This window comes from Strongylocentrotus purpuratus, unplaced genomic scaffold (assembly GCF_000002235.5).
Source record: "Strongylocentrotus purpuratus isolate Spur 01 unplaced genomic scaffold, Spur_5.0 spur5_scaffold_6, whole genome shotgun sequence".
Lineage (NCBI taxonomy): Eukaryota > Metazoa > Echinodermata > Echinoidea > Camarodonta > Strongylocentrotidae > Strongylocentrotus > Strongylocentrotus purpuratus.
Genome location: NW_022145612.1, coordinates 37,898,577 through 37,912,094, shown reverse-complemented (window position 1 = coordinate 37,912,094; position 13,518 = coordinate 37,898,577). Strand labels below are relative to the sequence as shown.

General features: G+C 35.9%; 1 protein-coding gene across 1 annotated transcript; it reads left to right on the top strand.

Moving 5' to 3' along the window:
* Nucleotides 1-216: 216 nt before the first annotated feature.
* On the top strand, nucleotides 217-13,293 carry hox1 (homeobox hox 1). Its single transcript, NM_214560.1, is given in 2 exon segments — nucleotides 217-1,021; nucleotides 12,900-13,293. Coding segments are annotated over 2 exon segments (927 nt in total). The 5' UTR covers nucleotides 217-480; the 3' UTR covers nucleotides 13,286-13,293.
* The last annotated feature ends 225 nt before the right edge of the window (nucleotides 13,294-13,518 follow it).

Sequence of the window (13,518 nt, the reverse complement as noted above, 5' to 3'; positions counted from 1 at the left end):
TGCGCAGTGACCTGATGACATCATAATGTTAACCTTGGTGGAAAGGCTCTAACCAGTCGCTTAATGGCTTTAATTAGCGTGCGTGTGTGTGTGTGCTATAGCGAACTTACGCATTGCGAACAGTTGCCTTCATGTTTGAAGTGCCTGATTCCGATTGGTCAGTCGGCGCAGCGAGTATCGACAAGGAAAAAAAGAACTGCATATCCGAGCCGCCGTTCGGATAAATGGGAACCTATTCTTAACGGAGGTCCAGAGTACATGCAGAAATCTCAAATATTAACCAGAGTCATGCAGCCTCAAATTCAAAGTTTATTTCCAAGCGACAATTTATAGCATCAATTTTGCAAATAGTAAACATCGTTAGCGGTGACAGAACGAGGAGGAAGAGTCGGGGCTGTTCAGAGGAGCCAGTGGTTTAGTTTCGTAAAGGGCTTCTGGCTTTTTTTATTTAATGAAGTGCTTTGATTATTTCTGGTCAGCATGAGTTCGAGTTCGTATTTCGTCAACCCGGCGTTTTTCCCGACCTATCCTCATGCGGGGGAACAGTTTTATGCGACCCCTTCCGGCAGTTACGAACTATCATCGTGTGCTTTTAGCAAAAACCCGAAGACCTCCTCCTATTCATCAAGCTCCTCGCCGAGCCTAGTGGCGACGTCCAAGCCACCATGCACCCAACAGCTCGGCGCCGCCACTTTTTACGGCGGAGGCACGTTATCGAACTTTTCAACGACGGCAGGGTACGGCGACCACTCGACGACGTCGGCAGGTTACGGGTCCATGTCGCAGCCGATATCGCCAACGAGTGCGTGGGATTCGAGGATGGCCGCCACGTATAATTCAGCGTCGTGGGGCAGCACGGCGGCGGAGTTAGGGGACGGGAGCTACCGGGGTAGAGTGAGCGCACTGACTGCTGGTACGGGGTGTTTGGTATCAGCAGCAGCTGAACCTAACAACAATCATTGCTCGCAAGTGATGTCCCCCTGTAAATCTACCTCAGGTTATCCATGGATGCCCGTTTCAGGTGAGAAAAATATAAATTACCTTAAGATCATTTATTTTAATGTATCAATCATATAATTTTACTATATTTGCGTCATGATCATGTTTATTAGTTTAATTAATTGAAAAGTCAATTATAGGCGAATTTGTGTATGTAGAACAAAAATGGTCGTACTTAAGTAGTGTATGTCCAGAGGTTGTCTAATGGTTGGAAAATGACCGGACTTGCCCTTGATATTTAACTTCTTCGAAAGCCCTAGCTATGTCCACATTTTAGAAAGGTTTAGTTTATTATCTAGGGCCTACTTGAGAGAAACAGCATATAATTTTTCTGTTTTTTTAATCAACTTTTCTCTCTTGTTCATTTACCCGAATGAACCTATAATCAGGGATATGTGAGTTTAATCTATCAATCATTATTCTTACCAGTATATCGCTTTGAAATATCTGCTTATCCCCCAAACTGAGCGAAATTTCACTTACCAGCTGAAATTGATTTTGCGATTGATTTGGTATTATTAGGAGTACACAATTAATTAAACTTGATGTATTATGGTTCCTTTTCGTCTTTCAGTCAAATAGTACTCAAACATCATTCATGTCTTTTGTGTCTTGCACACTGACTGTTTCCGAGTCATAAATGCCTCGTACATGATCATTCATTATACAAATTAGGGACATGCAGTTTGTTTGGCATCAACACTTTTAGTGGTTATTACACGATAGGAAACAAAACTCGGAATAGTTTCGAAGTCACGCAAGCGATGATTTCCTGTAAACTAAAAATGAAAGTACCACGATGCTGAGATTGATTGGTCTGGAGTTATTGTCTTTCTAAAAAAAGGTGAAGAATACAAAGTGCTCTCTTTGAGGCTAGAAAGTAAAATATTTACGTTAATTTTTGCATCACAATATTCTCTAGCTCTTGCGAGGTGTATGTGAAGAATGCATTATTATTTACCGTTCTAAATTACTCTGGAAGTTATACAGTGTTTAATTTTGTGTTTTACTTGAATAATTAAAAAAAGAGTAAATTTATCTCGCACGCTGAATAGATGTTGAATGCAGCATAAAATTTGAGTCAATGCAGCATAGAATTTCAGTCATTGATAAATACTTGACAGTGTTTTGTATGGTTAAAAATAGCTGTGTGCTGTCGTCCCTCTCTCCCCCCCCCCCCCCATCCACCTATTTTTGTCTTGAAAATGATATTTAATTACCACAGCTAATTGAGGAAGAGTCCAGACATTGGATTAGTTATATTTGCGTTAAGTATTAAGGTTGTAGCATTTCCGAATCAAGGTTACAAACATACCCTGTAATTGGACACAGACGATAAGACAAGGTGAAGTGACACCATACTATATACTACTCGTCATTGAGAGACACATTAGCACCGTGACGCTAACGGTTTATGGCATCGTAAACCCAACAGTTAGAGTTATGTCAATCGGTCTGCCACGCGCGTGAATCAATTTTAAACGAAAATCTAGTTTATTTAAGGTCTTAGATATCAAAATTCATTGAAATCGAAATCAAAATATTCAGTGATATCCTCACAAATATTTGTTTGAACTAGTTGTTGTTATGGTTTAACAGTTCAGTAAGTAGAAGCATAAATATATTCAGTGTTAATACTAATGACGATAATTTTGATAACAACAGAGATAATGAAAAGTAGATGGTATAGTATAGTGTATGATATAGTAGTAGTAGTAGTAGTAGTAGTAGTAGTAGTAGTACCAGCAGCAGCAGTAGTAATTGTAGTAGTAATAGTAATAGTAGTATTGTTAGTGGCAGTAGTAGTAGTAGTAGTGGTAGTAGTGGTGATGATGATGGTGGTGGTAGTAGTAGTAGTGGTAGTAGTGGTGGTGATGGTGGTGGTGGTGGTGGTGGTGGTTGTAGTTGTAGTCGTAGTATAAGTAGTAGTAGCCACGTCGTTGTCGTCATCGTAGTAGTATTTTGTTTTATTTCACCTTCTAAATACACAATTGTTTTATTCAATTTTAATTCAATTTGTTTTCTTTAAATATTTTAATTGATATCATGTAATATTGCGGAGTATCAAATGATGAACTGTTTGATATTGCTAACTTTGATTCGCTACTTTTTAAGCGATATGAAGAACAGCATATCTTGTTAATTTATTCATTTATTTCATAAATGTTCAGCAGATTTATTTTATAAACGTTGAGCCTCAATAATGTCTCCATCTGCCCATATGAATCACGATGTCTTTTCATTTTAGATTCCAATCACTGGCAGTATACAGAAGGATTTGGATTTAGATATATATATATATTTGTTTAAATCTTTGTATATTCTAAGAAGGAAACCAGACTGGCAGACAACCCCTGGCAGTCCTTTATCTATTGTTATCGATCTACTCTAAATTTCCGGATTTCACTTTCCGGCTGGAACAACTGACAGAAGGCGCGAAGAAGTTGGCCGAATAAAACCAATTTTACTACTTGCTTTGCTTAAAACTTAGAATCTACATGTTTATTATGAATAAAGCTAAATCTATCATCGTACTAGGCAAGATTTTCAATATGAATAGGGCCATCAAGCATTACTGAATCTGCAAGCTAATCCACTGGTTGTGCTACCTGCATGAATAACACTTCATAACGATACCGAATATATTATCAATATTATGTGATAAAAGGAAATAGAATCACATTAGATACAGGCAAATCAGATTCTACGAATGACTTGGGTAGCGACTTTCAGTTAGATACATGTAGAAATCTTGATTTGTATATACCCCGTCATTACATTCTAACCTGTCTCGTATTTCTTAGTTTAAATGTTTAAGATTACCTGTCATTCGATTGAGCAAAAATAATAAATTTAACAAGTAGACAATTCAGCATCTATTACTTATTATCCACTCTAAATTTCCTCCCATGGTGATGTGTAATAATACATCTGTTACCCTTTTAGATCTTCATCCATTTCAGATTAATAAACATGCTGTTATTTATTATGTTCATTGAATAGTTGTGTGAAAAATCACCACAGTCATGTTGATGTAATATCAGGCTTTGTCTATCCTGCATATAAAGCAAAGTTTAAGTATGGTCTCCAAAATGTGAGAAATGAACAAGCCGTTCACAAATAAATTAATGGACCCACGTGGCTCGGTTTGGTATACTAATCGAAAGTGGCCCCTAATTAGAATATTGGTAATTCGGTTTGAGGGCTTTGGGTTATGCCCTTGATTAAACACGTTTGTGTTATTTTTTTTCCTTCAATTTAATGCAATTGACAGCTAACACGTGATCTGTTTGATACTTGTATCAAATTTATGATTTTTCAAATATACCAAAATATACCAAATATATCATCGTGATGATAACTCGAATTCAGACTCTCTCTCTCTCTCTCTCTCTCTCTCTCTCTCTCTTTGTCTCTCTCTCTTTGTCTCATTTACTCTCATTCCTTGCCTTTTTTCCTTGTCTCATGCACTCTTCCTCTTTTTCTCAATATTACCCTGTATAGGTAACATAATTATGTATTATTATCAATATCGGAGTAACTGTAGCAAACTTTTATTTTACGTTTATTTCGAATTTTGTTGAAGTTTTACCATGATAAATGCGCCAATATTAGTAGATTATCAGCATGATTTTTTTCCCCTCCGTATAACTGCGCAGCTGCTTCGCCGAGTCTTTACCCTTCCACTCTGCCTGCTCTAGCCGACGACTGTCCAGCGGTTAACCGTTGACTCTCCTTGCAAAGCGTGAGATAATTGTGTCTGCTCCATGAACCTTACCACTATCCCTGACACAAACCACAATTCATTCACAAAAACAGTTCACTCTACGCTCGGGACTACAGATAAAATGTCAAAACGGTGATATAATCATTTCATTTGGTTGCTTAGTTTCTCTGCTAAACAAATTGTGTAGTTTTTTTATAGTTTTCCGAATCGGATATTCAGCCCATTGCCACCACACGTTTCCCTTAGGGGAAAAATAGGAAAAAAGAAAACATGAATACATAGGCCTAATAAGCATGATTGGGATTTTTTTCGCTTGAGCGAAAATTCGACAACTTCCGTTATTCAATGTAATTATTTCAACACCTGTAGTTAGACAGATATCATGAAACGGTGTGATCCGTTGAAAAAATAAGACTGGCTTTCAAAAAAAGTCCGAGGAATCCTGAAAAGGGTTTATTGTTGTTTCTTTGTTTCTACGCGTCACCCTTTCCTTCCTTGCACTCTCCCCCGCCCTCCTGTCCCCCATCCCCACCCCTCTTTCTCTCTCGTTATATCTCTCCCTATCTCTCACTCGCCTCTCTCTCCCCCTTCTCTCCCTCTCTCTCTCTCTCTCTCCCACCCTCCCTTCCTCTTTCTTGCTGTCGTCCTCACTCCATTCCCCTTCCCCTCTCCCCTTCCCCTCTCCCCCTCCTCCTTGTCCATGTCATTTTCTTTAATAATAATATCTTATACTCTTTGATTCTCATTCAGTAAAGCCTGTTTTTGCGACCACCTGTATAGCAAGACCACCTGTTTATCATTATAATGACCTACTTTTGATATTTGTTTCTCTTCAAAAGTATTTCTCATTGAACATGTGCCAACTGTACAGAACGATCGACTGTTTGTAAAGATCTTACCTCACTTGACATGGCTTATAAACAGCCCTTACATGTATGTACAGGTTTCATTCAGTTATTTATCTTTCTTTCTCCCCGTTTTCGTCTCCCTTCCCCTTCCTTCTCTCGTAATACTTCTAATTTCACATTTTATAAGTAAATTAAGAGATAAAATTAATACTAGCCTGAATTTCAATCAGCAGATAATCCGAGTTCAGCGAGATATTTTTTGTGTATGATTCATTTCTTGAAAAGGGATCAAACTTGTAAATAAATTACGCAGGTAGTTTAACTTCATTGTTTCTGTTTGATGGCGATGGCTTTACCTGACTGCTAAGAAAGCATGTAATATTACATCTTCTCTGCCTGTTGAGCGTTTTTTATGACAATGTAGGCCTAGTATTTTAACCATTCCAATCATTTTCCGCAAAGCTGAGAACGTGTAAGTATCAGTAGTATATTAAACTACCAGCTATAGCTCTGTTGAATACTAATGTTAGTTTGTTTAGTAGTATTCGAGTAAAAAAAAACACATATAGTTTCACATGGACAAAGGCGTTTCCTCTATTTCGTCCATAACTTTAAAAAGCTCAAGTGAAGAGAAGCCCAGACTGTATTCCCTGTATTCCTCCTGAAAGAATAATAATTAAATGTTTTTAAAATCCACATGATTCGACTCAAGCAACTTACATTGAGAACCCCCGGTATGTTCCCCCGAATGAGCTTTATTTCTTGACAATCGTGTATCCAAATTATCAGCATTAACAGCCTTTAATATCATCGTTCATGTAAAATCGGAAGGAAATCAAGCACTGAAACTGACATTTTCGTTGAATATTGCTAATACAAAAAACGAAATCAGAGAAGTTACTGCAAATAGGCGATTTTCCGCAGCGAATCAAACACGATTTGAATTTTCTTGGTATGTTTGTTCCACTTATCTGTACCGTTAGCTCGAGACAAACAGGATATAAGTGAGAAATGAAAATGCAAGATAGACGTACATACGTTGTAATATATGTCATATGAGCAATTTTGGCTGGTAGCAGTGTCGATACATCTGCAGCGGTGCGGTGACAAATTACACCGGGGTCGGGTCGGGGCGCGTGGAGGCCACCAGACCCATTAGTGCGGCGGAGAAGGCCGTGGCCAGTCGCCGTAGCTGTAGCTTTCGGGACGTGATGAAATATTGAATGGGATTTTCTTTGTGACCTGAAGAAACTTTGGGGCGCGAAGGTTTCACAATCATCCCATATATCATGCCGATATGAGGAAGAGACGGGTCATAAGACCAACAAAGGAAAAAGGAAATAATAATTTCTTGTCAGATGGAGAAAAGGAAGAATTGAAGAATAAACTTGTGCATAGAGGAGGATGGTGGTGCTGATGATGATGGTGTCGGGGGGTAGTGATGGTGGTGGTAACGGCGACGGTTACGATGATGGTGATTACAATATAAAAAGGCACCAAACATTGAATTGTAATTGTTATTAAGACGGGAAAAAGGGGGAAGAAAATATGAGAGGAAATTAGTTCCCCGTCTCTGGTCTCAGACACATTCTCTAAACTTAATCCCCATTCTCGACCCAATTCCACCCCCCCCCCCATTCTTGACGCATCGCTTGACGCCACTCCTGTAATATATTACTTCCGATTCTTGCTTTGATTGCTCGATAAATCTGCTTTCCATATTTATTTATTTTTAGCATCATGGCATAATTTGTTTTCATAATAGCAACTGCTAGAGTTAAAATTTAAAAAAGCTGAATCCCATCCCCGTTCATTTTTGTTTCAATGTGACCCAAATGTATACAAAACCAACTCAGAATCAAGCTTTTATTCTTTGCCATAACCTTGATGAATGGTCGAAACAAAAGAGTTTTTGTGATGAAAGGATATGTATAGCTTACAAGTTGTTTCAAAAGGAGTGGGGAATATTTGAAGTGGTGTTTTCCTCCAGTGCTTTGTCTAGCCTCAATATCTAGCCTCAGAAAATAACAATATTGTCATAAAAGCATACGAATTCAAAGATGGTTTTGTTTATTTGTGTTTTTAATCTGAGAAAAGGCTTCACACTTTGTTTTTTTTAATCAAAATCAATGACAGTACTATACTAAACGATCTCACAATAAACAAATGTCATTTTGTGTTTTTAATATGAAGAAGGGTAATCGTTTTGCTCGGTAGTTTTGATATTCACAAATTGCGTTCAAGATCACAATTTCGAGATGCATTTAAAGAGAACTTTCATTCTGCCAAGAGACTTTGTCTGATGTGTTGGAACTTAAGTAATTCAATAATTAATATATCATAGTTTAATGCCATCAAAAGCAGGATAATGAAGAGAAATATCTCTTGTCCATATCATGAACTATGTAACTTTCCACAAGGATATATTATTTCAGACAGTATTATTCAATTTAAACGCGTTATATATTCTTATAATCTTACAATAGACAGTTAATTTGCTTATGCATTTGCTGGCAGTTAGTTAAATGTAGTGTAAAATTCCCATGTGAATTTATCCAAGGACAAAATAAATCGTATTATACTTATCAAGCGTTTAACATCAGCATTGCAGAAAGAGCATATACTTTAATTCTCTCTCATCCCAAATGACCCTATCTAGCTTGTAAACCTAATAATGATTAACAGAGAAGGACGAGTTCTAGTGAAAGGGTAATACAAGATTGTGAGTTTTCTTGGTTTTTTTTCATGCTCATATGTTAAAAGCTTAGAGGAGCAATGAAAAAGGATTACTCTCGATATTTTCTCATATTTCAAATAGGTTTACAATAGCTTACAACTCTGGTCCAATTTCTGAAGATACATTTGTTTCGTCAGATATAACAATAATAAGATTAGGTTTAGTTAGGTAGAGTGTTCGGTCCTTGGCTGAAGTTAGCAGTTCGATTTATAGCGCATAATGTTAACCGCGGAGCAATTGTCAATCAAGGATGTGTCGAACTCGAAGAAATTCTGGCACTTGCATGTGCGTAGTCCCATACCAATGTTAGTGTGCATGGCATGCTTACATCCTGCATTTGAAACAAATCAAAATGACAGACTATATCAGATTAACATTTGTTAGTGTTTTTAAAAATTTCCTGTTTCCAAAGAAAATTATGACATAATTACATGTATGTTATTGCCCCTGTGAATAGAATCAATCGTCTAGTTTACAAGGTATTTTTTTTATAAAGCAATTCGTTTGTGGTGACTATAGCATACTAAATTGTTATTTGATTTCAAAAAGTAAACTGTATTACAAAAAGCAGAATAACATTCTTTATCGATTTCATGTACAAAACAAAGTAAACATTTCGAGAGGCAAATTTGAGATCAAATTAATCAAAAATAAAGACGCGTGCAAGTTGTGATTTTTGTCTACATTTTTTCTTAATATATTCTTTACCCTATCTTTCGTTAAATGTCGTCAATACTGGACATGTACACCTGGTGTAATTTCATTTGTCAAAATAGAATTAAACTTCTTGTTTTTGATGTGCGCTTCTCATGAAGTTCCATTTCGAAGTAAAGTTCCGTGTATATCCTCAAATGTATTTTGTTTGAGGAAGAAATATAATTCTAAAGAAAGAATTGCGATGTTCTTTGGTACAGTTATTTCAGATCGAACTGAAAGGTTGGAAAGTGACTTAATACTACCAAAACTCGGCTGAGGATGTTTGATTCCCTGTTTTAAGAAATATATTTCGGTATGTACCTCACTTTGCCTCAAACTCTGATGTGCGATCTTATACAATGGCGGGACATCACAGACGAGAGGAGGAGCTATGTTTGTGTTTGAAGACAAATCGTGCGTGGCTAGTAATTATTTATTCTTACACGTTGAGGCCATCTTTCTTATCCTGAATTGACATGGGAAAGAATGCTGCTACGTTTCCCTCCATCGTCTTCATAACAAGTGCGAGACTAGTACCTTTACTGTGGCAGATTAGTCTTGAAAAAAAGTTATCAAATAAAGTGGTAGATGTATACTGCTACAACTACAACTACCACTACTACTAATTAAAAAAAAATACTTTTACTACTACTAATACTACTACTATTACTACTACTAATAATGTTAATGATAATAATAATAATAATGATAATAATAATACTACAATTATTACTACTACTGCCACTTCTTCTGAAAAAGAGAAACACTGAATCTGATGAAGTTTATAACCTTGTATCGGTCCCTGACTCCACGCTCATGTCGAGATCATTGAACCAATTTGCCAATGTTATCTTAATACTGAAAAAGTAATTCATTCCCGACTTATTGATGAAGACACAAAGAAAATTCTTGCATTGGCATGATAAAGCTTACATAAGCCTATAATGTATAGTAGTCATTTCAGCTTTAAAACATGGAAGAAAGTGATGATAGAAATGTTGATTATCTTGATATACGTTAACGTGATGGTGATGATGGTGATGGTGATGATGATGATGATGATGATGATGATGGTGATGGTGATTGTGTTGATGATAGTAAAAAGGCTTTTCTTTTTCAAATATGTGAAAGATATGTGAAAGTAGATATGTGAAAGTACTGTAATTCTGAATAATTCTGAATAATGATCCCAATATCTTCCACACTATCTTCGTAGCCAAACATTACTCTAACTTAATCCACCTGGAACGAATGTTAGTATTTATCCCGCTAAATCCCTTTTAGAGCCCTTTTCACACCCCTTTAGCGTTAACTTCATCCCCCGACTTTATCGGTTTATCCACATACATGTACCACTGTCTCTTTACCATTCTGCCTAATGCGTGCATGAGCGACTTGTATCAAAGTACCTAAATATCTGGAAAAAGTTTTAATCTTAAATAGAAAAGACCAACTCAGAAGGAATTGGTTTATAGGATTATACGCTACACAACCACTTCATAAAATAGCTCAGTAGGATTTTGTGATTTATCTTTGTCTAGAATACATTAACAAGACACTACGCTTCTTTTAACAAAATGAATCAGTTAATAGGTTCCACAAAATGTGCTTTTTTTTGTATTTATCTTGGCATCCCATTTGTTAACATTCTCCATTCTACTGTTAAGCTTAAATATAACTCTTCATGAAAAAATAACACTGTATAAATGGGTGATACAGTCATGTACAGTATTTATTTGCCTTGAGAGGAAGATCCAACGTTCCTTTTTCGAATCAATTATAGGAAACACAGATACGTGCTGCCTGTAATTATTTTCTATTTTTGTTAAGCTGACAAATCCTAAGTTCACATTCTTGTATTTTCCGGCAACACAGATATTTTCGGATGTTGACCGAAGTTCATTGAAATGTTACCAACAATTACATGTTATTTATTGATGGCAACAATGGTGGGAAAAGGTTCTGTTATGATATATTGGGGGCTGATACATGTTAATTTCAATAGTTACTCAATTGTGTGCTGTCCGTTAAGCTGAAGTGTTAACCAATAGTGTTGTATATATATATATATATATATATATATATATTGACTAATTAGCCATGCACTGTTGATAATAAAAACATGAGCTTTTCCTCTTATGTACTTTTATTTACTTTTTTGAAGTATCTATACAATAATATTGTTTATACTATTACTTCCATTGATAATAATCAGGAATATTAATGCAGTGATATTGAAACATAAAAATATCGTAATTATAATGGTGATGATGATGGTAATAATAATACATACTAATAATGATGATAAGATTGAATATAACAAGATTGATAATTATGATAAATAACAACACCATGAACAACTTCAACAACAAACCAGAAAGATCGTTGCTAAAGAAGTTCATAATGGCAGTGTTTGTTTATTGAAAAAACATAACAGTCTAAATGAAACAAGGAAATGTAATGATACATATCAAAATAATGTAAAATATGTATGAATAATAAATACATTAATTCAGAAATAGCATCGCAAGTGATTAGATCAATTATTTTACGAGAATTATGAGCAAATGATAGATGTAGACATAACGTGATGGATTCAACTTTATGTACATGTAGATAAAGTTTGGCTTACCATAATCATCCCAGCATTGCGCGTGTTTGTATGGTAGCGCGACCAGACTTGCTCCGGGTATTATTTCATCAGCAAGTAGCGGTTTCAAATCGGGTCCAGGTTAGGTTTAGGGCCGGGGTTTGGGTTAGGAAAAGTGTTTGTTCCAGTGATGATGTTACAGAATCAGTTAGTGCAGAAAATTGACCGCGGAGGAACTGTTTTATTTCGTAGGACTGAAAATAACTATATCAAACTTCGAATTATGACTATTTTCTAAATTTAAGGTTTGATATTTATATAATTACATTGGCACGGCCATCGACCTTAATCTTGATTTTCAGCTCATTTATTAATACTAGGATCAATGTATCGAATGCAAACGTCAATATGAGCCACTTTCTTATGCCTGCTGATAAAATAAACAAAATGGGGTTGTTGAAGTTTCTGGTAAAGAAAAAAATGAAAAGAATGTATTTACAACATCGATTGGCCTATTATTGCAATTATGAAGTACATTTTTTCAATATATTAGCGATGTTCATATGATTGCAAAATGTTTTCATAATGTATATTATTATGATTGTACTGTAAAAATATTTACTGAATAAACAGATTTTATTTTAGACTTTTATATAACTCTTTTGAAAATAAGTTTAATCACCAGAGCCTCACCACACATATAGGAAAAGACTAGTTTATTCCCCCCCTCATTTTGTATATGTCCAACCAATGTATACTATTGTACAAGATTACATTATTCGATATTTGCTCGTCCTCTTTATTCCATTTATCAGTGGTGATAAGGCATGGCCTTGTCTGTATCTATATCTATATCTATATATATTATTTAGGCCTATATGGAAAGGTAAACACAGGAGATGATTTGTGGGGACCATGAACAAACATCTTGATTTCTCATAATTACATTAATAAGATTAACATTTGAAAAATGAATACAAACAAGCATAGTCATTACGAATGTACAGTGAATAATTATGTGAATAGTTCGTTGCCAAAAAACTTGCCGATCACTGTTTAAAAATATTTCTTAACAGTAATACAAATTGATAATCCCATTTTACACCCTTTTCCAGTTTCTCTATTATTTGATAATTCAAATACTTTGACTGCCAAAATCGTAAAAGCACACCTTCTCTCAACATGTCTTATAATAGTGAATTTGTAATTATATATTCATATATATGAATAATCTAATTTAATTTTTCGACAACACACATTCTAATGTTTATCTCATATATTCTTTTGTATCATTCATTGCAGGTCCGAATGTTGGTCTTGAAGTCGGCAGGAAAAGGTGTCGGCAGACTTACACCCGCTACCAGACACTCGAACTTGAGAAAGAGTTTCACTTCAACCGCTATCTGACACGAAGAAGACGAATCGAACTCAGTCATCTCCTCGGATTGACAGAACGACAGATCAAGATCTGGTTCCAGAACAGACGGATGAAATACAAGAAAGAGAGCAAGAACAAGGAGGAAGGAGGATCGGGGGAAGGGGAAGGAGAAAACGAGAGCGAATCGACGGGTACGGAGAACGCTCAGCCTCAGAGCGCCGTACACGGCGTGACGATACTGGAAAAACCGTCGTCGTTAGTACTACACGTAGATGATACCGTGGGACTAAACGCTGTACGGCATTCATGAAAAGGTTGATTAGTTGAAGAAAAAGGACTGTATTTAAACAAAACATATTTGTTCCTTGACATCAGTTGATAATTTATAAAAACAAATAGTCAGGGGATTGATTGAAGAGTTTATGTGGAACCCTAGGGTATTATCATATCATATTGTGACGTTATTGTGTGTGTGTGTTTGTCACCTGGTTGTAAATAGTATTAAAACAAACTGGATGTGTAAATTATGTATATAATCTCTGG